Source organism: Acipenser ruthenus, chromosome 52 (genome assembly GCF_902713425.1).
Source record: "Acipenser ruthenus chromosome 52, fAciRut3.2 maternal haplotype, whole genome shotgun sequence".
Classification (NCBI taxonomy): Eukaryota; Metazoa; Chordata; class Actinopteri; order Acipenseriformes; family Acipenseridae; genus Acipenser; species Acipenser ruthenus.
The window spans coordinates 450,541-478,527 of NC_081240.1; the positions used below are offsets into that span (position 1 = coordinate 450,541).

Genomic DNA, 27,987 nt, shown 5'->3' on the forward strand with positions numbered 1-27,987 from the left:
GTACAGGTTGGGGGAAGGCTATAAGAAACTTTCAATGTCTTTGAATATCCCTTGGGGCACTGTCAGGTCCATCATTGTAAAGTGGAAACAGTTTGGCACCACCAAGACACTGCCTTGATCAGGCCGTCCCTCCAAAGTCAGTAGCCGTGGCTTAAGGAAACTGCTGAGGGAGGTCACTGTGAGGCCGAAGATTACTTTAAAACAACTACAGAGGTCTCTGGCTGAGATTGGGGGAAAATGTTGACTGTTCAACAATTTCAAGAGTGCTCCACAAACATGTCCTGCATGGGAGGGTGGCAAGAAGGAAGCCATTGCTGAAAAAAAGCCATATGATGTGTCGCATAGCTTTTGCAAAGAACAAATATTTACCAGGTGTTGTTTATTTTCGGATTTAAGTTAACAAAAAAAAATCCAGATTTAACTTAATTCATAAATGTTAACAAAACATACTTAAAGGTTTTGAAATGTGTTCTTTCAGCGATCATTTAGAAATGTTAAAAACGCGTATCACAAATTCAACATTTAAAGTCAGTATGACAATCTTTTTTTTTTTTTTACACTTGGCAAGTCAACATTTGGCTGACATGTTAAATCTGGGAATCTAACAAATAATTCAGAAAAAAATACATGGATTATAAATCTTTATATTACACTTGGCGTCCAACATTTACGAACAGATAAATCCGAATATGAAACCTCCAACACTGAGACAGTGTCGCCCCCTGCTGGGAGAAACAAAGAACTGCAGTTTAGTCTCATCAATACAAGGGTTGTTGGATAGCAGCTTCCCTTTGATCAAGGTGTTTTTTAGAGCATTTTAGCGCACTGAGGAATCCCCCTGCATTGCTGTTCAGATCAGTAACGACCCTGATAGCTCTAATGTTACCAGTCGTAAACGCTGTGATAATAAGGACCTGTGTATCCTCACCATTTCAAATATAATATATAACACATGATGTGTGAGAGGAGGGGATTGCCTGGTAAGAGGTGTGGGATTGGAATCAGACTCTTTATACTAAACCTTTGCCACATATAATGGATTTATTTTACTGTGAAAATGAACAGAAATAAATACAATCAAAAACACATCATGATCTTATTGAATTCAAAAGTGACATTTTACAGAATTTCACTCAACACAAGTGATGTTGCTTAACTCAGGAGCGACTGTAAAATAATCAGAAGCATTGGTAATAATTAAGAGCCACACTCAGAACTGCAAACTGGTTTCTTCTCCATTTTAAAACACTCTGACGTCCGTCAGCTTGGCTTTCATCAGAGAGCAATGCCTGCAGACAAACCCAGGATTCCTCTCCAGTATAATGCAATATTACACAGTGACAGAGTGACAGTGAGCTGCTTCAATTCCAATCAAAGGGAATCATGTGAAATATCTGCTGGACAGCTGCTCCAATGCATTGCTATTATTGAAGAGTGAAGAACGAACTGTTACAGAGGAGCCTAAAAACCCTTCAAGAAACAACATATAAACAGACAGACGAGCACATCAGTGTCAAAACAGACATCATGGGACTGAATCACCTGCCATACCACTGTCAGTAGGGTGTAGGAACCCCATGGAACTCATAAAACTGCCATACCACTGTCAGTAAGGTGTAGGACCCGGCTGGGACTGATAAACCTGCCATACCACTGTCAGTAAGGTGTAGGACACTCATGGGACTTATAAAACCTGCCATACCACTGTCAGTATGGTGTAGGACCCCGCTGGGACTGATAAAACTGCCATACCACTGTCAGTAGGGTGTATCAGATTCCCACCATCAGATTTGAATAGCCCTCAAACACGATCAAACTATGCTCATATGGTTTAACATATCTAAACAGTAAAACTTATTAATAATTTGAAAATCATCAGAATAGTTTGATCATGTTTGAGGGCTATTCAAATCTGATGGTGAATAGTCTGGTCGTGTATGAGGCTATTCAAAACTGTTGGTGAAAAAAGCACTTACAATATTGTTCTCTTTTATTTTTATTTGTAATATAACACGTATTTCAATTTTATTTGATTTTTTCTTAAAACATTTCTTTTCTCATCTTTTTGATTGCAGCTGTATATTCAAGTTGAAATAACATCTCGCTTTCGGATCATGCCTAGAGCAGACGGCATCAAGATTCACACATTTTCAAAAAGCATTCTCCGCGGGGGTTTCTGTGTGTGTGTGTGTGTGTGTGTGTGTGTGCGTGTCAGTGTGTGTGTGTGTGTGTGTGTGTCTGTGTGTGTGTATGGTGGTGTGTGCGTGTGTGTGTGTGTGTGTGTGTGTGCGTGTGTGTGTGCGTGTGCGCGCACGTGTGAGTGTGTGTGGTGGTGTGTGTGCGTGTGCGCGCACGTGTGAGTGTGTCTGTATGTAGTAGCGCGCATGTGCGGTGTAAAGGAACCGCCCCCTATTTAAGTCACAGAACGCGCTTTTGAAGTGATTCCTCAGCTGAAGTTTGAAGAGAGAAGAAGCATGAGAGAGAATTCAGGCAGGATTTATGCGTTTGTCCGGGGAGTTTTTTTGAAAACGGTAAGAGAGCTTTTTTTCAGAAATTGTACTCTGGTAGATTTTGTTTTGTTTTTGTTCTTTCATAAATATTTAATTTAGTATCTCTTTTATTTATTTTGTTTTGGCGATACGCTTTTAAAACGACTAACGCTCAAGTTGTCCTGTGATTTATGTGTGTAATACTTGTTTAAACACTTTTTAAATGTCGAATAAGTTGTTTTCTGCATTTTTCTTTTGCTTTTGTGATACGCTATTTTAAACTTTCTCCTGTTTCAACTATTGGTTTTTGTATGTGAAAATATCTTTTGCTTTTAACGTATCCTGGTAAAAAATATGTATACACCCCGCATAAGATAACATGAGCATATAAAAATGAAAAAATCACTGCGCCTCAAACCTTTGAACAACCTCATGCGTCTTATTAAACAAGGATTTTTGTAAATATGGACAAATGCAATAAGTGTATATGCATGCATATATATATACACACCATAAGCATATATGTCTGTGACCCTTTTTAAAACGACAAAACACTCCAAGTTTTACTGTGATTTCTGTGTGTAATGTTTGCTTAAATGCTTTTAAATGTCGAATAAGTTCTTTTTTTCAGTTTTTCTTTTTCCTTTTATTACCCTCTTTTAAACTTTCTCTTTTTCATTAAGTGTCTTATGTAAAAAAATACTAAGTCTTTAATGTTGTCTGCACCAAGCATAAGTTATCATAAGCATTTATAAAAACTTGGTTAAACCCCCTAGCCCCTGATTACATAAATAACATATTAAACACTGATTTTTGTACATGTCTTATAAAAGACGTGCAATAAGCTTATAGGCATATATATATATATATATATTCTCATACTCCTATATAAAATCCACGCCCCCTCATTATATATTCATATTTTCATACATATAAGGTCAAAAGGTCCGAAGGATCATAAATCAGACTTTTGACATAAGCTATAGTAATATTACTACTAACGACATAGAACGTCTGTACAGCACTGAAACACTATGATTAAAAAAACAACTGGACCGCTGAACCTCGTCTTCTTAATATTAGCAACTTTGTAACTTTGATACACGTGCCGCTGACTCGTTACTTTGTCTTCTCAATATGAAACACTTCACAATACATGTACATAAAACACTGAGGTACTTTCTAGAACATTATACGCTGCGAAAGAAAAAACAAAATCTCATTCCCAGTCTGATAGAGCCACCTGCTGGAGATATATAGAATAATCGCTAATTGCTTTCAATAGCTGTGTTTTTAACTTGGACTATAACACCAGGGGAGAGCGCGAACGCAGCCCCCCACTCCCAGAAACGACACAGTCGAGATTCCCGCATTTGCGACATGTGAGCTGTTCCACAAAAGGGATGGATGTGTAGAAAAGCCTACACGTCTGCGTGAATGAAATTCAAAAATGGAAACAAATGTTTGCCCAATGTGTCTTTTGTACATTCTCTGCTTCAAATCAGAGGTGCCATCGAGTATAAAAAGGTGGGTGTGGGGCACAATGTTGGACGAATAGCTCTTTTGCATAAAGACCATTCAAATGTATTGTTTTATGCTGCAAAGCTCAAGGCTAGCTCTCCCTTCTAGTAACACGTATTAACATGCATGAGCCTTGCTATTGGCCCGCGCATGCGCAGCCCAGAGCTGCTTAAGTGTTACTGTTTGTGACAAATTAGAGATCTGGAAATCACTCCCCAACCTGCATGAATGATATTAACCTAATACTATGAAAGAGATAAACCAATAGAGTCGTTCGCTTACGGCCATACCACCTTGAGAACGCCCGATCTCGTCTGATCTCGGAAGCTAAGTAAGGTCGGGCCTGTTTAGTACTTGGATGGGAGACTGCCTGGGAATACCAGGTGCTGTAAGCTTTTCTTTCTGCAGCTTGACAGGGGGCGCTATTTCCTTTGTTATTTATGTTACTAACCTGGAAGCTGTAAAGATAAACATCGTTTTCATTTTTTGTTTTTTTATTGTCCCATCCCACACAGGAACAAATAGGATAGTTTAATATGTTGCACACACCATTCTTAATTCCTCAATTCGTGACGAAATGTGACCCTGAAAACTGCCTGAATTCTCTCTCATACTTCTCTCTTCAAACATCAGCTGAGGAATGACTTCAAAAGCTCGTTCTGTGACTTAAATAGGGGGCGGTTCCTTTACACCAAACATGCGCGCTACTACATATAGACACACTCACACGTGCGCGCACACGCACACACTCCACCATACACACACACACACACACACACACACGTGCGAACACACACACACACACACGTGCGAACACACACACACACACACACACACACACACACAGAAACCCCCGCGGAGAATGCTTTTTGAAAATGTGTGAATCTTGATGTCGTCTGCTCTAGGCATGATCCGAAAGAGAGATGTTATTTCAACTTGAATATACAGCTGCAATCAAAAAGATGAGAAAAGAAATGTTTTAAGAAAAAATCAAATAAAATCGAAATACGTGTTATATTGCAAATAAAAATAAAAGAGAACAATATTGTAAGTGCTTTTATCACGAACAGATTTGAATAGCCTCATACACGACCAGACTATTCACCATCAGATTTGAATAGCCTCATACACGACCAGACTATTCACCATCAGATTTGAATAGCCTCATACACGACCAGACTATTCACCATCAGATTTGAATAGCCTCATACACGACCAGACTATTCACCATCAGATTTGAATAGCCTCATACACGACCAGACTATTCACCATCAGATTTGAATAGCCCTCAGACACGATCAAACTATTCTGATAATTTTCAAATTATTAATAAGTTTTACTGTTTAGATATTTAAAACCATATAAGCATAGTTTGATCGTGTTTGAGGGCTATTCAAATCTGATGGTGGGAATCTTATACACCCTACTGACAGTGGTATGGCAAGTTTATCTGTCCCAGGGAGGTCCTACACCCTACTGACAGTGGTTTGGCAGGTTTCTCAGTCCCAGGGGGTCCTACACCCTACTGACAGTGGTATGGCAGGTTTATCAGTCTCATAGGGTCCTACACCCTACTGACAGTGGTATGGCAGGTTTATCAGTCCCAGCGGGGTCCTACACCCTACTGACAGTGATATGGCAGGTTTATCAGTCCCAGGGGGTCCTACACCCTCCTGACAGTGGTATGGCATGTGATTCAGCCCCATGGTGTCTGTTTTCACACTGATGTGCTCGTCTGTCTGTTTAGATGTTGTTTCTTGAAGGGTTTTCAGGCTCCTCTGTAACAGTTCGTTCTTCACTCTTCAATAATAGCAATGCATTGGAGCAGCTGTCCAGCAGATATTTCACATGATTCCCTTTGATTGGAATTGAAGCAGCTCACTGTCACTCTGTCACTGTGTAATATTGCATTATACTGGAGAGGGATCCTGGGTTTGTCTGCAGGCATTGCTCTCTGATGAAAGCCTAGCTGACGGATGTCAGAGTGTTTTAAAATGCAGAAGAAACCAGTTTGCAGTTCTGAGTGTGGCTCTTAATTATTACCAATGTTTCTGATTATTTTACAGTCGCTCCTGAGTTAAGCAACATCACTTGTGTTGAAATTCTGTAAAATGTCACTTTTGAATTCAATAAGATCATGGTGTGTTTTTGATTGTATTTATTTCTGTTCATTTTCACAGTAAAATAAATCCATTATATGTTTCAAAGGTTTAGTATAAAAAGTCTGATTCCAATCCCACACCTCTTACCACGCAATCCCCTCCTCACACACATCATGTGTTATATATTATATTTGAAATGGTGAGGATACACAGGTCCGTAAGGAAAGATCTCTTCTGACTCACTCCAGGATTTCTCATGCAAACCCATCACGTGTCCTGTATATAGGACTGGGTTCTTGGAAGGAGGTGGGATTGTTTGTGTGGCCAGTGTCCCGCCCGCATTCAGAGTCTCTACTGGGAATGGGCCTGTCCCATTGGAAGAAAGCTTCAGTCTTGAAGGAGCGCTGTGACAGAGGGTGCCATTCTCAAACTCCTGTCCCACTCTCTCCTCTCCGCCCCTCTCACACTGATTCAGCAGTCTCTGCTCAGCCTGCTTGTCTAAACCTGGCCTCAGTCTCAAACCCCGCCTCTTAGAGCTTTATATAACTCCTGGAATTAAGAAACACTGGTAAGTTTCGTTTCTTGTGAAACCCATCCCTGTCTCTGTATCATCTCAACAGAAACAGCAGAAGCACATATTGTGATTCCAACCCAGGATCACACTTCATGGTGAATCGAGGGTATTGACACAACTATTCCAATGGCTGGAGTTCCATCCTTCTTATATTCCTGTACAGAACTAGACACTCTAACACAGCAGTCAAACACATTGTTAATACTGTGATAAATCAGGAGAAATGGACAGTCTAAACATGGAAACAAGCTTGTTCTTGTTATTCCACTTGTTCTCCTTGTTGAAGAAGAAAACTCCCCTCCCCTCCAAAAACAACTGAGAACTGAAGTGGGGGCATTTCTGTCCATTTTACCCACTCAGATCCATCGCTTTCTAAATATATTAGTGCATCTGAAAAGATAATAGCACCGTCTTCAAATACAAGGTAAAGATTGTCAGATTGTCAAAGTATTTTATTTTCACAATGACAATAAATAAATAAACTAATTTGAAATGAATAAATAAGTCTGTATTTAAGTTTTAATATAAGAGATAAGATTTTCAATTTGCACTTCAATCAAAACAATGTAATGGTTTTAAATTTGATCAGCAATAACTGCATGTAAATATTTTTTATTAAAGAAATACAATTGAAAATAGGTTGATTAAAGTATTGTTTATATCATCTATATATTCTTAATATTACATTTCTGATCTTTAATATCCTAGTATGTGTGTGCTGAATGATTCAATGTGATTTTTGCTTAGATCTTTATTTGAAATGCTTACTAACTATTTCAGCAACAATTGCCTCTGAAAACTCTTATCCAGGCTGATTGTGTGGATTCGAGGTGGGGAAGCATATTGGCGGTGCGCTGGGCACTAAAGTCCACAGGGTAAGCATTGTGCACTGCAGCCCGTGCAACAGTCATACGCTTCCCCACAATCAGCCTCCAGGAGTCTTTTCAGAAGCAGTGTTTTGCTCAAATAGTTAGTAAGCATGGTGAATAAAATCTTTTCAGAAACAGCCTTAGAAAATCCTCATCAGGTAAGAATTGTAAAGAACATGATGACGTTTAAACCTTTAACCTCAGTGTGGTCCCCATGAGTGTTCATTAATATCTATCTACCAGGAGAGTTTTCAAAATGAAAAATTGTATCTGTTCATGAAAACACAGCAGCATGGCTGATTGAAATGAAATCACTTTGAAATGTTTGATGAAGGGGGTCAGGAGGTGGGGTCCTATTACCTGTAACACAGGAAGGAAGGAAGTGAACGGGGAGAGGAAACCAGTGTGGGGGCTGCAGGATCAATGGGCTTCACCTGAGTCAAAGAGAGTGGAAATAAAGAAGTGTGGAAAACAAAATGAGCAACAGCAAAACAAGAAGAGACTTGAGAGAAGGATGTTCTGCTGATGAGAGGGAAGACATTGTCTGAAATGAATAAAACAAATAGTGCACAGATTTGAAAAGTAGGTCCCTTGATTGTAAGCTTTGTTTGAGTGTCTGTTCTGTATAAAATGGTTTTAACTCATGAAATCAGCCCTGTAATAAATTAGCATGTCTGTAATGTACACACCCTTTCTGATAACACTAGAACATGTCTAGTTCTCATAATATACAGCCTCCCCTAGACTGGAGGGACCACCCTTCACGTTCTCTTAGGGGGGGAGAGCAGTTCAGACTCTGTGCCTCAAGCTTGCTCTGAACTGGAGGGAAGAAATCAGTTGGTGCTCAGAGACAAGTTTGTGGTTGAGGACTAATGGACTTTGAGATGTGGATTAATGCCCACGAAGATCGAACTCCACCAAACTCACTTCCCTTGTGAACTTCTGAGGATTCAGACCCACACAGAAGTGAAGGTCTAGTGCAGTCAAATACATACTGTAGCTATAGAAGGATTACTGTGACAATGCCATTCTCAAACTCCAGTCCCACTAACAACTCTCTCCTCTCCGCCCCTCTCACACTGATTCAGCAGTTTCTGCTCGGGCTGCTTGTCTAAACCTGTCCTCAGTTCAAAATCCTGCCTCTTAGAGATTTACACAATTCCAGGAAATCAGCACAGTGAAGTTTCTGTTGTGAAATCGTCAGTCTCTCTGTCTCACTGCAGCAAGAATGGCTTCAAACTTGTGGTCAGAGGATCAGTTTAGCTGTCCAGTGTGTCTGGAGCTATTGAAAGACCCAGTCGCTATTCCATGTGGACACAGTTACTGTATGGGGTGTATTAAGAACTGCTGGGATCAGACTGATCATACAGGTGTCTACAGCTGCCCCCAGTGCAGCGAGACATTTACCCCAAGGCCTGTTCTGCGCAGAAACACCATGCTGGCTGAAGTTGTGGAGAAATTAAAGAAGACAGGACTCAATCCTCCTCCTGCTCAAAGTTATGCTGGACCTGGAGATGTGCCGTGTGATTTCTGCACTGGGAGAAAGTTCAAAGCTGTGAAATCCTGTTTGACGTGCCTGGCCTCTTACTGTGAAACACACGTCAAGCCACACAGTGAGGTTACTCCATTAAAGAGGCACAAGCTGATCAATGCAATTGGAGATCTGGAGCAGAAGCTTTGTGCTGAACACCAACGAGTTTTAGAGGTCTTCTGCAGAACTGATCAGATGTGTATTTGCTGGCTGTGTACACAAAATGAACACAAGAGCCATGATACAGTCTCAGCTGAGGCAGAAAGGAGTGTGAAACAGGTAAGGGTTTGAACCATTTCCTTGTAGCTATCCTAGAAGATAAGAATTCCCAGGGATATTTAACATGTCTGTTTACTAAGTTATAGAGTTTCACATCAGATCACATTTTAATTGTATATTAAGAGCTATTTAAAGAGCCCTAGTTTTTTAATTGCTCTATCTAAACTATGATGCACTACAATGTATTTCAGGGTGTAACAGGGGCGTTGTTACGGGTGTGGCTATTGCTGATTGACAGGAGAGACACAGGAGGCTTTCTTTGCTACAAAAGACACGAAACATTCAAAACAAAACACTGCTTGAAAACAACTAGAAAATTTCTTGATTTACAATTAAATAAATTTACACTGTTTACACGTGCAGGACCTCAGCCCTGCCTCACAGGGTAGGAAGGATTTGTTCAGCTGTTTTGTGGTGCATTGGAATTTGTAGTGTAAAATTAGCATGATTTATATTCCTAGTGTTTTTTATATGTATCTTGTGACTTAATAAAATCATAGATCAGTTTCATGGTTTAAGATATTATAGTTTAATTGGTAAAACTGTTTAAAAATGACATTCCCTGCAAAGCCAAGCACATAATTTAAAAAAGAAAAAAAATGACCAAGATTAATTGAGAGGAACGCGAAGTTACAGAGAGAACTGCCAGTGACTCTCTCTACAGCACGGATAGTTTACGTGTTTTCAGGGTTTTGGCACAGCAAAAGTAAATCAGACAACAGAACCATTTCACTTTTAATTTGTAGTTTCCAACACTCTGATGTGAAATGTAGAAAAAAGTAAATACCTGTCATACAGTAAGAGAAACAAGTCGCCAAAGGAAGGTAACATTTTTTTTACATTTCTTCACAATTTTCAATTCTGTTTTAAATTCCACGAGTGTGTGAATCCTCCCTATTGAACTGTAATATAGCTTTAAATCCCACGAGCAAGAACAACCCTCCGTTTCTAATTGTAATCTCGTTTTAAATCTCACAAGCATGTGCAATCCTCCAATAGAAATGCAGGAATGTGCTGCCACTCAGTTTAAAGTATTCAGAATGAATCAATGATAGATTCAAGTCAGGAAGGAGGGGCATTGCCCGACTGCTATGAGAGATGTTGTTTTTTTTTTGGTTTTAGGTTATTTTATTGTATTTTTTCACATGGAAAGGGATTAAGTCAGCGTGAATTGAGTAACCATGTCCAGTGTTTTTCTGGTGTTTATTGGTTATACACTGATTTCATTGTTTTGTATCAGGGCTGTTTTATCTGTGTTTATCGATTAAAACCAGAAATCAGAAGCTCTAAATATCCAGTTTCCTAGATGCTTCACAAAACAAACATGTAACACATGCTAGATCAGCCATGATTCACAGTTACTAGTATGAAACAGTACCATCTAGTGGACAGCTACTGTGGATCAAGTGTCCTTTTGTATTGCTGGCAGCTGTGCACTAGATGGTGTTGTATCTTACTACTATACACACGTTGTCTGATCTAGCCTGTGTTACAGGTGTCTATGGCCTGCAACTAGAACTGAAAACAAAATATATTTGACTCAGAATTATTGCACACATTGTAAAGAGGTAAAGGGACAAGAAAACATAAAATAGATTTCAACTAAAATGATTGTCAGTTTCAATAGCATACTTAAACAGGCCTGTGATGGGTGTGACAGGATATCACTCAATGCCCCATCAGAAATGTCACTGTGTTTCTACACAGAAGCAGCTGGGAGAGACACAGACAGAAATACAACAGAGAATCCAGGAGAGACTGAAAGACGTGGAGGAGCTGAAACAGGCTGTGGGGTCACTGAAAGTGGGTATTGACAAAAGGGGGATTATTATTATTATTATTATTATTATTATTATTATTAACAGATGGACTGGAACACATCTACAGAAGTTTACTGTCTATGCCTGATGTGTTTTTGATATCAATTCTAACCATGTCTCCTCTACTGTGTTCTTTCACTCAGAGTTCTGCATGCATAGAAATAAAGGAAAGAGAGAAGATCTTTACTGAGCTGATCCGATCCATTGAGAAGATCCACACTGAGGTTATTGAGCTGATTGGAGCTAACGAGAAGGCTGCAGTGAATCAGGCTGAAGGACGCATGAAGAAACTGGAGCAGGAGATTGCTGAGCTAAGGAGGAGAAATGCTGAGCTGAAACAGCTTTCAGAGACAGAGGATCACATCCATTTTCTACAGGTAACATCACTGCTTGTTAGAAAATCTCAAGTCCATAACTGGGACGGTTTCAGACAGACCTCTCCAATTGAATGAATCCTTGCTTTTCCCCAGGAATGTTTTGGACCCCATTCTGTTTCACTGAAAACTCCTTTTCTCCACTTTCCTGTTGTAGAATTTCCAGTCTCTCTGTGCCCCTCTTGAAGCTGGAGACTTACCCAGCGTTACTGTCAATACAGACATATCTTTTGAGGCTGTGAGGAAAGCTGTATCTGAACTTAAAGACCATATTGAGGACTTCTGCAAGGGGGAATTAGTCAAAATAACCACAACAGGTTGGTGTGAAATAGATTCCTTTGGTAGAGATTTCTTAAATAGACCATGGCTTGAGGAGGGACAGGACTTGCAGGACATTAATAAAGACCTCTTGCAGATTGCTGGCTATATAAATAATGTAGTATTGAAGGGAGGAGGCAGCAGTGAGGAGGAGGAAGAAGTGAGCAGGGAACAGGGAGTATGGAGGAGGGAGCAGGGAGGGCAGAGCAGGGAGCATGAAGGGAGTTGGGAGAAGTGAGCAGGGAGCATGGAGGAGAGCATGGAAGAGGGAGGAGGGAGCATGAAGGTTAGAGCAGGGAGGAGACAGGAAGGAGGCAACAGGGAGGAGGGAGCAGAGAGAAGGGAGCATGAAGACTGGAAGAGACAGCAGGGAGGAGGGAGCATGAAAGAGTGAGTAAGGAAGAGGGAGCATGTAAGTGGGAGGAGGCAACATGGAGGAGGGAGCAGGGAGTGATGAAGCAGACTGGAGGGAGAAAGGTGCATGCAGGAGGGAGCAGGGAGGTGGTAGGAGGGAGGAGGTAGAAGGGAGCAGGAAGGATGGAACAAGGACTGATGAAGCAGGGAAGATGGAGTGATTTGAGGATTGAGCAGACAATGACTGCTGTATGTTTGATGCACAAGGGTGTCCTAATATGTACACTATACTGCTGGGTAAAGATATGTGATAGAGAGGAAGGAACACAAGACTCCAGTGCAGTGGCAGACGTGTTCACATTGACTTTGGCTGCTACACTGATACGGAAGAAATACATATTCGTGACCGTGGATGAGCCCAATTGAAAAAAGCTGCTATCCAGTTAATATAACATTATAACTACATTAATAACATACGCGTACAGACACCTTACAGCACGCTGCTAAAGAATAAGAATCACACGAAGCTGAATAATGTATAGAGATATTAAAAATAAAACATGTCTATATATGTAACACCTATTATTATTATTATTATTATTATTATTATTAGGAGGTAGGAGGGAATATTGAGGACTCGCCGCTGCAAAACAGTGTTGATTACATCCTTAAACTTGATTTCAACTTGATATTACAGAAGAAAATAAAAGATTCAGGAATTATTATTATTATTATTATTAGTTTTATTAGTATTATTATTATTATTATTTAGTTGTATTTATCAGAAATATTAAAACATATTATTATTTCTATTAGTTGTGTGTGTGTGTGTGTGTGTGTGTATCTGTGTGTGTGTGTAAACATTATTTTTTAAACTATAATAACATTCCACTAAGGCTCTCAGTGATGAAGTTTCATGATTGCTTCAGCTCACATTCAGCAGTTTCCTCAGGCTGTGTGACTGACATATAATCTGACCAATGAAAATGCAGAAAGGGTGGAAACGGTTGTATTATTGGCTGATCACCCCAAAACACCAAAAATAACGTTGGTGGAGCAAGGAGGAGGGAACAGGGAACAGGGAGCAGGGAGGAGGGAGGATGGAGTAGGGAGCAGGTGAGGGGAGCAGGGACGATGGAGGAGGGAGCAGGTAGGGGGAGCAGGGAGGAGGGAGCAGGGAGGAGGGAGGAGAGAGCAGGCAGGGGGGAGCAGGGAGGAGGGAGAATGTAGGAGGGAGCAGGCAGGGGGAGCAGGGAGGATGGAGGCGGGAGCAGGCAGGGGGGAGCAGGGAGGAGGGAGCAGGGAGCAGGGAGGAGGGAGCAGGGAGAATGGAGGAAGGAGCAGGGAGGATGGAGGAGGGAGCAGGGAGGAGGGATGATGGAGCAGGGAGTGAATTGAAGATGCAGCAGACAATGACTGTTGTATGTTTCAATTCTATTTCTCTCTCTTTTTTTCTGCCCAGTGAATGAAGTTGCAGTTTACAGTCTGCAGGCTCCAGAGCCAAGGAACAGAGCTGAGTTTTTAAAATGTAAGTCTGTTTTCACTGAAACATTTGATTGAAAGATGTGTCACTCCATTGAGAGAAGAGCCAACACTACAGAACAGGGAGGGGTGGAGCTTGAGGGCTATTATTATTATTATTATTATTATTATTATTATTATTTATTAGTAATTGTGAAGCCATTAATCTACACTCTCCTGGTTCAGATGAATACATGCAGAATGACTGGGGGAGGGGCATTTGTTGCCTGTTTTTCCACTCAGACCTTTCTCTCCCTAAATATCTTGGTATCCCTGAATAGATAATCATCCCATCTTTTAATACATGTACAATGCATGTGAAACCAGTTGTGGGGTAAAATGAACAGTACACAAAGAAAAACCCAGCAAGCAACACAAAAACCACCCTTGCTTCCTCAGCTATCTCTCTCTACTGAGGAGCTGAGGCCTCCTGTTATGTCAGGTGGCTGGGTGCTGATTGATTGTTAATTACTCCCACCTGACACAATAAACCTGGGCAGGGAGGGGAATTTAACCCCATCCCTGCCAATATTTACAAGGGAGTTTCTCATGAATACAGATCGCCCCGGCACCACATAGATAACACGGACATAAACAAACAAGATAGTTGCTTCCACATCCAGCGCTCAAAGAATATCACAGACATTTGCAGAGCTTCTTTTAGGTGTTATAGTAATAAAATAACGACTCGGTCGCATGATCGAGGAGTTTGGTGATGAAACGAGTGATCAGGAGATGATTTATCGGTATGCACAACTATGAAAAGGTATGTGATAAATACAGCGAACAAGGAGCAGGGCTGGAGAAGGAGTACTGAGAGTCCTGTTGATATGCAGAGACTTTTAAACCTGTTTTACTGTGAAAATACTTTTAAACAGCACGTCTAAAATAAACTGCATGTGTGAAAATAAATTGGACCCGACGTGCCTGAGACACGGTGAATAAATGGACCGAAGGGTTAAGTGAACTGTAATTGTATGCACAGTTGCATTTGATTAGTTCCAAATGAAGAAGTTTGATAAGATTGAGGAATTGTAATGAACAAAACAATCAAACAGCAAGAGGGTTTAAAGGGTACATAAGGACCTTTGTTTAATTAGGAAGGGAGGAGGGAGCAGTAAGGAGGGAGCATGGAGGAGGGAGCATAAAGGGAGGCGGGAACAGGGAGGGGGGATCATAGAGCAGGGAGGAGGGAGGGAGGATGCAGCAGGGAGCATGCAGGAGAGATTAATTGTGACAGGGGGTTAAATTAGGTGTGATCCCTATTTTTCCATTTTAAATGTGATTCAAATGCATTTGTCTCTAGACTGATGTGAACTGGGGGAATGCTAATCAAATTTTATCAGCGTTTATATTTATGTAAAGTTAACTAGATAACTCCGCTATTCAGAAGAAGCTTCTTTTTATACATGGGATATAAACAGAAAAACTGTGTCATGCAAGATATAGCAAAGTTATATTTAGAAAAACCACGATGTGAAACACAGAGCACAGAAATGACACATTTTTGCATTGTCGTTGAGACACTAATGACTCAATAATCATCAATTGAATTTGTAAAGGGGGGAGAAAAGGACACAAACACAGGAAAAACTAACGTTACTCAGATGTGATACCCATACTTCCACAGAAAAACATGCTTGCGCTGCAAAGCAGTCTGCACATTGGGCGACACTTAACATGTGACAGTGCGCCATGATGATGTCACATATAGTCATGTGACCCACAAAAGTGCTTTTTTGTCCCACAGAATAGGTATTTTGTGCACAGAATGAGCATTTCGTCCCATAAAATGATAGCTATGTTAAATAATTTTGTAGACGAAACTGATAACTTACTGCTCCTTTATAAATATCCAGAGAAATTAGCAGAACGTGATGTAACCCCTTAAATACACTGTTACTCCTTCAATTATAATACCTACATTGGCATGTGTGCCATGTTTGTTAGCTGTTTTGACCATGAAATCAGTGTTGGGCTGAGCAATATTGTTTAGGAGCTGCCCCTCTAACTATCCAGAGAAATTAGCAGCCCAACGTGATTTAACTTCTTACATACAAAGCCAATCATTCAGTTTGGAGCAGATCAAAGTCTGAATAAGAAACAAGCGAATAAGAAACAGGTGAATAAGAAGCTATCTTCAGCCTCGTGTGAAACTGGTCATTTGTGAACAGGGTTCGGGTCAATTCCTTTTATCCAATCCCAATTCCTTTGGAAAATCAATTCCCATTCCCTTGTAATCAATCAATTCCAACACATTATTGATCACAATTGTAATTAGCAGCATTCTGTTAAAATGGCAACAAATTACATTGAATTCACTCCTGTTTGTTAGTCAATTAAATCGACTTCAGATGAAAGATGTTGAACAATCACAACAATTATTATAATGTCTCTAAAATATCAATTCCAATTCCTTTGAAGGAATTGCTTTTATAAAGGAATTGCCTCAACCCTGGTTGTGTGTTGCCTGTATAATAAATACAAAGTGTCTCTAAACCTTCTTCAGTAAATTCTGCAGACCCCTACTGGAATCACTTCTGAATAACCATTTTAATCAATCCCAATACCTTTTACAACACAGGCTGTATTGAACAAACATAAATACACCTTGTCAACACACATACAGCATGTACACAACACATGCAATTGTATAAGCTGTACATGTGTTTGAAAAGTTTATATATATATATATATATATATAGTAAAAGAACCGTTGACACACTGGTTCGTTGCCCCTTTAAAACACGACCCAACACACAAAATAAACACCTAGCTCTTTACGAGCACAAACTAAACTTACTGGAACACCCTGACTACAAGTGGGACGGCGAAGCCATTTCCCCAACCAACCAACCAACCAACAAACAAACAAAATCACACAGCTTACGTTTTTCCTCTTGACTGCTCGGAAGCAGAGCACCTCTCCTGCCTCCTTCCACTCAGCAGCCCTGAGCAGGCTGGCTGCTCTCTTTTTAATCCCCCGCACCTGGCATGAATTTACAATAGTCACCAGGTGCGGGTGATAATTAACCAATAAACAATTAAATCATTTAATTAAACAATAAAGCACAACAATTAAACAATCAAACCAAATACAATTAAATTAAACAAATGTGCATTCCGCACATGTTTTTCTTCAGGGAGGCTTTAACCCTCTCCCTGCTGTCTTACTATATATATATATATATATATATATATATATATATATATAACCCTAACCCTAAATCGATATATATATATATATATATATATGTGTGTTGTAAAAGGAATGTGAATTAATTAAAAGGGAATGTGAATGTGAATTGGGAATTGATTTTAAAAAGGAAATGAGCCCCACCCTGGTTGTGAATATGTGACTGTCACAGTCACAATGTTGAGCAAAACAAACTGAAATATCAACCAATATGTTAGATTGTTTTTGCAAACTTTATTTTATTTGATGTATTTGTTTGTTTGTTTAAAAGAAATGAGTGAGAAAGAAACCTTGTTTTTTTTGGTTTTGTTTTATCTCAGCAAAGGAAAAGTGTGAAGAGGAAATGAAGGACCAGCCTCGACGAAGACGCAGTAATGAGATGGACCGTCCTAACAGTGAGTGAAGAGTAGAATGCAGAGGATAGAGTCGTGGAGGATCACAGAGTACAGAACAGGGCTGCTATTCCATGAATGAGGATACAGACGACATGTTTATGGATATCCTCATCAGTGAAATAGCCACAGCACTGTGTGAAAGTTCATGCAGTATTCTGTTTATATAACTGGCATATACAGCATCCTGTATGGAAAAGAAAGCATGTTTCAACCTGTACTGTATTTAACAGCTGAATCCAAAGTCAAGTTTTAATGTCCATGTAGGCTCAAGCAAGGCTGTATTGTTTATGGGATGGGACTTGCAGCATCACATCCACATATCTGAAGCTTGTCCTTTGATATTCAATTCCACAGACTTATAGCTCATAATCTGTTTGAGATACAGAACCATCTTCATATTTTAAATATTTTTAAATCTCCTTAGGCCAGATTTTAACAGTACCCTATCTGTGACCTCATGAGGCTGCCATATATGGTCCATGTGACTTTGTGGTTTCCAGATGACACGTAACAAATGATCTTCATATTCAGAACACAGCTGTATTCTAGATACCAAAGTACCAAGGGCTATGCATGTACCACGGTACCGGAGCACCGGGGGGTGGGGTGGGGGGGATTCGCTATGCAATGGTGTCTACCCTAACCGCGTGGTCACACACCTGTTCAATGTGTAGCATAGACCAGGGAGACACAAGGGCTGAAGAAGCAGCGGGCGAGTTGCAAGCAGACAGCAAAAAACCACGGTAGAAATAGATAGATAGGGGAGAGCACACTGTTTGTTTACAAGGCCCGACTCACCGAGGTGGGCGGGCCTAGCAGCCAGCGAGGTCTACTCAACGCGGGGATATGGCAAGGCCTAGCCCCGTGGAGGAACTGTGCTCTACCAAGAAGGAAATAGACAACCACTCACGAGGGTGACTGCACAGGCAGTTACTCACACACGACAGACAGATAAGAAAGAGCGGCCTACCATGCAAGCGAGGATGCCACTGAAAGACAGAAAGGCAACAGGCTCAGTCTTTTTCAGAGTCGTTGATTCCGGGAAAGCAGCGAGCCAGCTTTCATCACGAATGCAAGGAAAATACAATCAACTTGATCGTCTCGAGAAGCTCAGCTGAACACAGAGGTCCTTACCATACCGTCTTGAGAAGGAAAAAGAGAAATTGCTTCCTCAGGATGATGGTTTTAATCCCTCGGTAGGCGGGACCGAGTGCGTCATCCTAGGAAAGGGCCTATCGGCAGCTCTGCTATAGAAAGCTCAGCGATCTCTACCCAGTGGGCAAGCATATCCCATGCATAATGTTGTTGGTGCCGCCTTCAAATTTCACTATCTGTGAAACACACAATGTGCCTAAGACATAACATAATAATAATACCACAAATAAATTGATTTACTTACCACAACATGCAGATCCGGTATAAGTCAAGCTGACCATTACTCCAAAATTGTGTTGAACATCACTGATCATTAATTGATTTTTTAAAAATGTTTTAACGTTACTGAATATTATTAAATATTTATTATATAACCATTCATTTTGAAACTCCAAAGAAGTGCAAACTATATACAGTCAGTTTTCTTCAGTGTGCACAATTTATTTACAGGCTGTTAGCCAGGAATACAAGCCTGCCGTCCTGCTCTGGATTCAAGGCAGCAAGCTTTTTTGTTTGTTTGCATCGAACACAGAGAGGGGCGTGTACTTACAAAGCATTTTCAAATCTGATTTGCTGGTAGGATGGGACCAGCAAATCAGATGCTGGTTAACACGAGCAGGAGAAGAAGAGCCCGCCCACTGCTTGTCTGTCAGAAGTACTGTAACTAGCAAGGCAGGGCGTTCAGTGCAGTTTCATTGATAAACTTAAATAATGTTATTAACTGTGCGTGTTACAAAAATGCAATTATTGAATCGATTACACTATGTAACACAATTTTTGTTCCTGGGTAGTAAGTGTTATTTCCTAATTGCTTATGCCTCAAAAGTATAGAAAATGGCTATTATTCCCCACAAACTTTGCTTTTGTGACCAGGACAGTGATATTTTGAAATTTACCTATTTTCCAGAACATTCCAGATAGATTCAGTGCTGAGTAAACTTGGAGTAACTTCTAGAACTTTCTAGAACTTTCCAGTAATATAAATAGTAGTATAAATACAGGGGCCTTAAGCCCACCAGTTCAGTTTAGTTCCAGCTGCCTAAGTGGATACATATCTGCATTTTTCTGAGATGGCATCAAGAGGCTGCAAGCATCCGGCAGACGCATTTGTCTGCGGCCAATTTATCAAGACAAGAGCGAAAAAGTACTCTGTGGAAGCATCTGCTAAGATGTGTGAGGCCTACAAGGCATATTTCGGCAAGCCTGTCGGGGATCAGGACAAACCCTGTGTAACAACCAGACTTTTAAGACACAAGCCAAGACTAACTGTTTTCAAAAACAGATAATTAAAGACTGATTGACAGCAAATAATGGGACCAAAAGTTCGTGGGTAAGAGTGTCATAATCTTCAGTAACCTTTTTATAGTGGCAAAAAACTGTAGAACAGTACAATGTCGATACAAAGGAAGCAAAATATACCTTAAACATTGCTCTAAGAAACCTCATAGCACAATAGAATGCATAGTGTATACACTGATATAAATATTTTGGCAGTGAAACAACAAGTAATACAGTAAACAGTCAAAATGACCCTGTTAACCCTGGGTATTACTGGTAAAACCGTTTCGCAAAAACAGCTTGAAACACAATGAAGTAGTATTAACAGAAATTAACCAGTCCATGTAAATCAATGCGGTCATAAAGTTCCTTATTGCAGAAAGACAAACCAAACAAAGCCAATCCAAAAAACAAAGTCAAACGTGCTTCAAAACAAAACAAACTTGCAAAAAAACATATTCCAGAAAAAAATAAAGTATCAAAATAAACACTCATAGTACTATGAAGAAAAAAAACAATTGTAATCCAGCATTGTCCAGCGCAAAAAAGAAAAGTTTAACAGACCGTCTCACCCCTTCCTGCCGTGTGTCCAAGGACCGGCTGCGCGTTGTTCCTGGGACGTAAATCGATCTGTTTTCTTCAGTTTCAAACAATCCATATAAAACGAACGGTATTTCAAAGCTGTATTCGCGACAATTAGCTCAGTGACACTCCATAAAAAATGTTACATCGTCTCTAGATAAGCTTAAATAATTTAAAAAGCAAAAAAGAAACCGCAACAAAACTGCAAACGACACTCAGCTCTCCTTTCAGGCCATCCTCTCATTTCCCACAATACGCTCTTTTATCAATGAAACCAGGTGGCTTGAATTAAAACAATTACCGTAGCTGGCAGAATATAAGAGCCTTCACATAGAAAAAAGAAATAAAATGAACCCCGATGAATCCCCCCCAAGCCTGGACAACTAAGCCAAACGGGAGATAGGCTAATAAACAAGGCAGAAATGAACAATTTATTCTAACCTGGCCAGGTATAATCCATTCTAATTAAAGAACAGATGATGATGTATTTTTAACATCATTTATGTGGCGGTCGCCACACCTGGGCACCTCATTTCACCTGCGAGCACTGCAAAAAAACTCTGGAAGGTAAGATGGACAATTTTTGCTCGGAATTTTATGTTATAAAATTTGTTAAAATTTTTAAAATTGTAAAAGTTTTTAATTTTAAAATGTTTTACAATTTTCAATGTTATTGAAAAAATATATCATATATGAAAAATGTTGCGAGAATCTCTTACACATTAGTCATGGGTGAAATAAATGTATTTTTGTAGGATGGTACAGAGGGGAAAAGAGAGCCATGAAGTTCGCTATCCCAAGAATTTGGCGGGAACCCACTGACCACTCAAGCAACTGCTACTTCTGCATGGTGGACCCTTCCAAACATCGGACTGGCAAGAATGCACCTGCTATCACGTATCCGGACCTTCCTTCATCCATCGCCCCGGTGCCACACTGCCATGAGCTCCCCGTACCCACTCCTCCGGAGAGAGAGCAGCCGTCTTTAGAAGAGAGCAGCAAGTCAGAGAGTGATGAAGACGTTGTAGATCCAGATGACAATTTCAGAGGTGGAGCCGAGGAGAGAAACCCATACTACCACAACCAAAAAGACCTCAACAACTTGATTAGAGATCTTGGTCTCACCAAGTCCAATGCCGAGCTTTTGTCGTCTAGGCTCAAGCAGTGGAACTTGTTGGATGAAAGTGTGCAAGTCACAGATCAGAGGAAGCGTCACCAACCTTTTTCCAGCTTCTTCACCTGTCAAGATGGGCTCTGCTTCTGCCACAATGTGACCAGTCTGTTCGAGGCAATCAGAAATGCCTGTAACCATAATGAGTGGCGCCTCTTCATTGACAGCTCATCCAGGAGCCTCAAAGCCGTGCTGCTCCATAATGGTAACAAGTACCCGTCTCTTCCCCTGGCTCACTCGGTGCACCTCAAAGAGGATTACAACAGCATCAAGACCTTGCTGGACGCCTTGAAGTATGATGAGTACGGCTGGGAGGTCGTAGGAGACTTCAAAATGGTGGCATTCCTGATGGGTCTCCAAGGCGGTTTTACCAAGTTTCCCTGCTATCTTTGCCTTTGGGACAGCAGGGACACCAAGGCGCACTACCACAGACGGGACTGGCCACAGCGGACCGAGTTCTCTGTGGGGAGGAACAACGTCAAGTGGGAGCCACTGGTGGACCCCCGGAAGGTGCTGATGCCACCACTGCACATCAAATTGGGCCTTATGAAACAATTTGTCAGAGCTCTAGATAAGGAGTCGGCAGCCTTCAAGTACCTTCAAGACGTCTTCCCTAAGCTGTCTGAGGCAAAGGTCAAAGCCGGTGTCTTCGTCGGACCACAGATAAAGAAGATCCTGGAGTGCAATGAATTCACCAAGAAGCTCACTAGTATACTTTTGAGGCATAAGCAATTAGGATATAACACTTACTACCCAGGAACCAAAAAAAAAAAAAATTGTTACACGGTGTTATTCAGAATTTTTATCAATGTATATAACGAGGAATGGAATCAATCAAAAAATCAATTTTTGATTTAATCGTAGTAGCCCTAGTCCTGAGATTCTACAGTTCAGTAAAACACAATTGGGGATGGGCAATGAAGGTGCAATGAAATTAGTTATTTACACCAGGTTTATTGTTTACAAATCATGCACAAAAGCACCTTCTCTGGCCACAACATCGCATTCCATTTTGAATTTACCTGCTTTCCTTGATAAACTAATCCATGTCTGGGAGGTTTCTAGACGTCCTCTGCTTTTCACCAACTCTGAGGACCAACTCATCTTTTTCATATTTTTAATAGCACTGTAATGATATGAATGCCTTGCTTTCTGGGATTTAACATGGTTACACTGGGAAGTCACGTGACAGGATGTAAAAAGTGAAACTGAATTCACAAATGCACCGTCTTTGCGTTTTCTCTGCAGTGGAATCCATTGTCCTGCTAAGAGCTGAGTTTACTGTTTTAGACACGTAATCAAATATGCATTGATCAATTTCCATCAGTACTGTTCAATTGGTAGCAGCATCCTGTGTAAATAACGCATGCCAGAGGTCCATCGGTTAATAGAGGGGATCGTATCTCACAGGATCAGATATAACAGGCTCTGTATTAATAGAGGGGATCGTATCTTACAGGATCAGATATGACAGGCTCTGTATTAATAGAGGGGATCGTATCTTACAGGATCAGATATGACAGGCTCTGTATTAATAGAGGGGATCGTATCTTACAGGATCAGATATGACAGGCTCCATATTAATAGAGGGGATCGTATCTTACAGGATCAGATATGACAGGCTCTGTATTAATAGAGGGCATCATATCTTACAGGATCAGATATGACAGGCTCCGTATTAATAGAGGGGATTGTATCTTACAGGATCAGATATGACAGGCTCTTTATTAATAGAGGGCATCGTATCTTACAGGATCAGATATGACAGGCTCTGTATTAATAGAGGAGATCGTATCTTACAGGATCAGATATGACAGGCTTACTCCCACCACACTGGGGAATATATGGCAGCATTAACTTAGGATACTTGATGATAATAACCTGGCTAATTAGTACTTCACATCACACAATACTAAGCAGCTGGGTTATTTTTTGCAAACATGTTAGTAGTTTTATAGTGTGTTTACTGTGTGAAGTAATAATATGTAATTGAACTGAGTGCGTTTTAATTTCAGAGTTTATGTAGAAATGGAAGGACAGAAAGGAGCTGTACAATATCTATAGAATACAGCATGGGGTGGTGTGTGATATGAGAATGTAATGCACACCGAGGGGGTTATCCAGGCATTACATGCTCATGTATCACACACACACACACACTGCCTATCACACAAACACACACACACACACACACGCTGCCCCATGCAATATTTTTATAATCTCTGCTTAACTCCATAAAGAATTGTATTTAAAATAGCAACAACTTTGATAACGTGAACACAGTTTAAAATAAGGTTTGCATTGTGTGAGACAGTACAGAGAAAACCGCAATTGCTGTGGTCTGTACTAGGAGTGATACGAGACTGCAACCAAAGAGAACACTTTGAACTTGTAACTTAAAAACAGCACGTTCCCTTTCAAGCACGAAATGGGTATCAACCCCTTTAAAAAATAAATAAATAAAAATACATTTTAAAAAAGAAACTCTTCTGATAATAAGCTGACGTTTCCTGTAGTTTTTCGGGTGTTGTGGAGCTGAATTCTTCTTCTCTGCAGAGTGACATTCCTGTTTTGTTTTTGTTTTGTTGTTTTGTCGTCCGGGTTTCCGTGGCAATTGTTAGGGAGCGTGTTAAAATGACACGCTTTCACATTTCTATTTTTCCATTTCTGTGTTCACGGGTTTGTTCTGAGGGTGGTTGTGTTTGCTCACATTTCTGTGAACCCTTTTTGTGTGAAGTGGATTCCCTTCAGCCCGTTGGTGTGGGTCCGGGTGATTTTTCGGGTGTCCGGTTTCTCCATGTTCGCGGTGACTCCCTCATGGAAATGCAGCTCTGTCCTCAGATGGGATGCGGAGCGGCTGTTGCCGAGGTGGTTCCGATGTTGGAAACGCGGGTTTCTCTTGGATTGATCAGGGAGGGCTGGACGGGTTTCTTTATCAAGCGCTCCCGAGAGGATTGTGGGATGTGTTGCTGGTTAATATAACGTTATAACTACATTAATAACATACGCGTACAGACACCTTACAGCACGCTGCTAAACAATAATAATCACACGAAGCTGAATAATGTATAAAGAGATATTTTTAAAAAAAAAACATGTCTATATATGTAACACCTATTATTATTATTATTATTATTATTATTATTATTATTATTATTATTATTATTATTATTATTATTAGGAGGTAGGAGGGAATATTGAAGACTCGCCGCTGCAAAACAGTGTTGATGACATCCTTAAACTTGATTTCAACTTGAAATTACAGAAGAAAAAAAAAGATTCAGGAATTATTATTATTATTATTATTATTATTTAGTTGTATTTATCAGAAATATAAAAACATATTATTATTTCTATTAGTTGTGTGTGTGTGTGTGTGTGTGTGTGTAAACATTATTTTTTAAACTATAATAACATTCCACTGCGACTCTCAGTGATGAAGTTTCATGATTGCTTCAGCCCACATTCAGCAGGTTCGTCAGGCTGTGTGACTGACATATAATCTGACCAATGAAAATGCAGAAAGGGTGGAAACGGTTGTATTATTGGCTGATCGCCCCAAAACACCAAAAATAACGTCTGATAGTTGGTGGAGCAAGGAGGAGGGAACAGGGAGGAGGGAGGATGGAGTAGGGAGCAGGCAGGGGGGAGCAGGGAGGAGGGAGCAGGGAGGATGGAGGAGGGAGCAGGCAGGAGGGAGCAGGCAGGGGGGAGGAGGGAGCAGGGAGGAGGGATGATGGAGCAGGGAGTAATTTGAAGATGCAGCAGACAATGACTGTTGTATGTTTCAATTCTATTTCTCTCTCTTTTTTTCTGCCCAGTGAATGAAGTTGCAGTTTACAGTCTGCAGGCTCCAGAGCCAAGGAACAGAGCTGAGTTTTTAAAATGTAAGTCTGTTTTCACTGAAACATTTGATTGAAAGATGTGTCACTCCATTGAGAGAAGAGCTAACACTACAGAACAGGGAGGGGTGGAGCTTGAGGGCAGCAATTATTATTATTTATTAGTAATTGTGAAGCCGTTAATCTACACTCCTCTCCAACAAGTATTGGTTCAGATGAATACATGCAGGATGACTGGGGGAGAGGCATTTGTTGCCTGTTTTTCCACTCAGACCTTTCTCTCCCTAAATATCTTGGTATCCCTGAATAGATAATCATCCCATCTTTTAATACATGTACAATGCATGTGAAACCAGTTGTGGGGTAAAATGAACAGCTATCCCTCCCAGTCATCCTGTGCTGGTAGTAAATGTATATTGCAGTATCACTGCACTTGTGGGATGGATTGCTCATTAAAATATTAGACAGATATTTGAAGAGTGGATGATATTCTATTGAAGATATTTAGTAAGCAAGGGGTCTGAGTGGGTAAAATGGCAACACATACCCTGTAGGAACATTAAGTGAACTGTAATTGTATGCAGAGTTGCATTTGATTAGTTCCAATTGAAGAAGTTTGATAAGATCGAGGAATTATAATGAACAAAACAATCAAACAGCAAGAGGGTTTAATTAATTGCAGCAGCAGTTTATTGAAGACAGAAAAATAAAAAGAGAGAACTTATCCAAAGTCAGAAATAAATCTCAAGTAAGAATTATAGATCAAATCTATTATCAACCTTAATTATTACAGTCTAAATATACTTGTCTATAAAAAAGCAGGGAGGAGGGGGCAGGGAGCCTGGAGTAGGGAGCATGAAGGAAGGAGCAGGGAGGAAGGGGCATAAAGAATGGAGCAGGGAAAAGGGAGGAGAGGATGCAGCAGGGTCCATGCAGGAGAGAGGAGGGAGCATAAAGAAGGAGACAGGGTGGAAGGAGCATATAGGAGGGAGGAGGGAGCATGGAGGAAGGAGGAGGGATCATACAGGAGGGAGTACGGAGGCGGGAGCAGGGATGATTGAGCATAGATGAAGGAGGGAGCATGGAGGAGGGAGCAGGGAGAAGGGAGCATATAGGAGAGAGCAGGGAGGAGGGAGCAACAGGACAGAGGAGGGAGAAGGCAGCAGGGAGGAGGGAGCAGTAGGGAGCATACAGGAGGAAGCGGGGAGCATAGAGGTGGAGGGAAGAGGGAGGAGGGAGCATACAGGAAGGAGAGGGGAGCATACTGGAGGGAGCAGGGAGCAGTAGGGATCATACAGGAGGAAGCAGGGAGGAGGAAGAATACAGGAGGAAGTATAGAGGGAGGAGGGAACAGGAAGGACAGAAGAGGGAGCAAAGAGGAGGAACCATAGAGCAGGGACTATAGAGGGAGGAGGAAGCAGGGAGGATAGATCAGGGAGGAGAGATCAGGGATGAGGGAGCATAGAAGAGGGAGGAGGGAGCATAGAGGAGGGTGCAGGGACTGGTGAAGCAGGAAGGAGGGAGTGATTTGAGGATGCAGCAGACAATGACTCTTGATTTTCTCAGTGATTTGACTTTTCTAACCATCTCTCCTCTACCTGTCCTCTTCTCTTCAATCAGATTCCTGTCAGCTCACACTGGACCCCAACACAGTCCATAGAAACCTCTGTCTGTCTGAAGGGAACAGAAAGGTGACATGGAGGAGAGAGACCCAGAGATATCCCGATCACTCAGAGAGATTTGATAGCTGGCCCCAAGGACTTTGCAGAGAGGGTTTGTCTGGGATTTGCTGTTACTGGGAGATTGAGTGGAGTGGGGGATCGCCTGATATAGGACTCACATATAAAGGAATCAGCAGGAAAGGAGGGGATCGTTCCTGTCGCCTTGGATTCAATGACAAGTCCTGGAGTTTGTCCTGCTCTGATTCCAGTTACACTGCCCAGCACAATAACAATGAAACTGCAATAACTGCCCCCCACTACCCCAGAATAGGAGTGTATCTGGACTTTAATGCCGGCACGCTGTCCTTTTATGGCGTCTCTGACACAATGACCCTCCTGCACAGATTCCAAACCACATTCACTGAGCCGCTCTATCCTGGGTTTAGGCTTTGGGTTTATGATTCCACTGTAACAATCTGCCAACTGAACTAGACTGTTTTGTGTTGTAAGAAACCCTTTGAATTGAACTCCCTGTCCTCTCCACTCCTCGGGTGAAGGGAATGTTCAATCTGACACAACTTTGGATGAAAGTTAGGGGGTAAAACGGCGCCACCTGCAGAGCAAAACAAGGTGAATTATTGGTTTTTAGCAATGAATGAATTTCATACGAAATAACTATTTTTTTTTTTTTTTTAAGAATTGTTATGTTTTATATATATTTAAAGAAATGGCATCCAATAGTCAGTGCCGAAACAGTTTTTAAAAAAGTGAACTTAATTTGCTTTATTGTGTGTGTGTTTTTGTTCTTTGATTTCCATAAAATGTTTGTTCTGTTTATTTTTTCAGATTTTAGTAATGCGATTTAATAAAAAAATTAATTTGATTAACTGTGACTTTTTCTTTTTTAAATGAGAATGAGAAAGAAAGAGGGGAATGAGAAAGAAAGAGGTCTGGT

At 40.8% G+C, this 27,987-nt stretch overlaps 1 protein-coding gene and 1 non-coding gene across 2 annotated transcripts; both read left to right on the top strand.

The window, feature by feature from the left end:
• The first annotated feature begins 4,286 nt into the window (after positions 1-4,286).
• LOC117433109 (5S ribosomal RNA) lies at positions 4,287-4,405 on the top strand. The gene has a single exon (XR_004548885.3). It is a non-coding gene; the product is annotated as a 5S ribosomal RNA (ribosomal RNA).
• Positions 4,406-5,441: 1,036 nt separating this feature from the next.
• Positions 5,442-27,909, top strand: LOC117432503 (tripartite motif-containing protein 16-like). Its single transcript, XM_059016199.1, has 8 exons — positions 5,442-9,365; positions 11,073-11,168; positions 11,329-11,562; positions 11,717-11,876; positions 13,694-13,759; positions 17,269-17,343; positions 25,351-25,416; positions 26,992-27,909. The coding sequence occupies exons 1-8, from the start codon at positions 8,784-8,786 to the stop codon at positions 27,522-27,524; spliced, it is 1,812 nt and encodes a 603-aa protein (XP_058872182.1). The 5' UTR covers positions 5,442-8,783; the 3' UTR covers positions 27,525-27,909.
• Positions 27,910-27,987: the final 78 nt, after the last annotated feature.

What these genes read in the sequence shown, in the direction of transcription:
- LOC117432503 (XM_059016199.1), top strand. Translation starts at nt 8,784, where the DNA reads ATGGCTTCAAACTTGTGGTCAGAGGATCAGTTTAGCTGTCCAGTGTGT. An exon ending in CAGAAAGGAGTGTGAAACAG is followed by an intron (nt 9,366 to 11,072) that starts GTAAGGGTTTGA and finishes GTTTCTACACAG; the next exon opens with AAGCAGCTGGGAGAGACACA. An exon ending in CAGAGCTGAGTTTTTAAAAT is followed by an intron (nt 25,417 to 26,991) that starts GTAAGTCTGTTT and finishes CTCTTCAATCAG; the next exon opens with ATTCCTGTCAGCTCACACTG.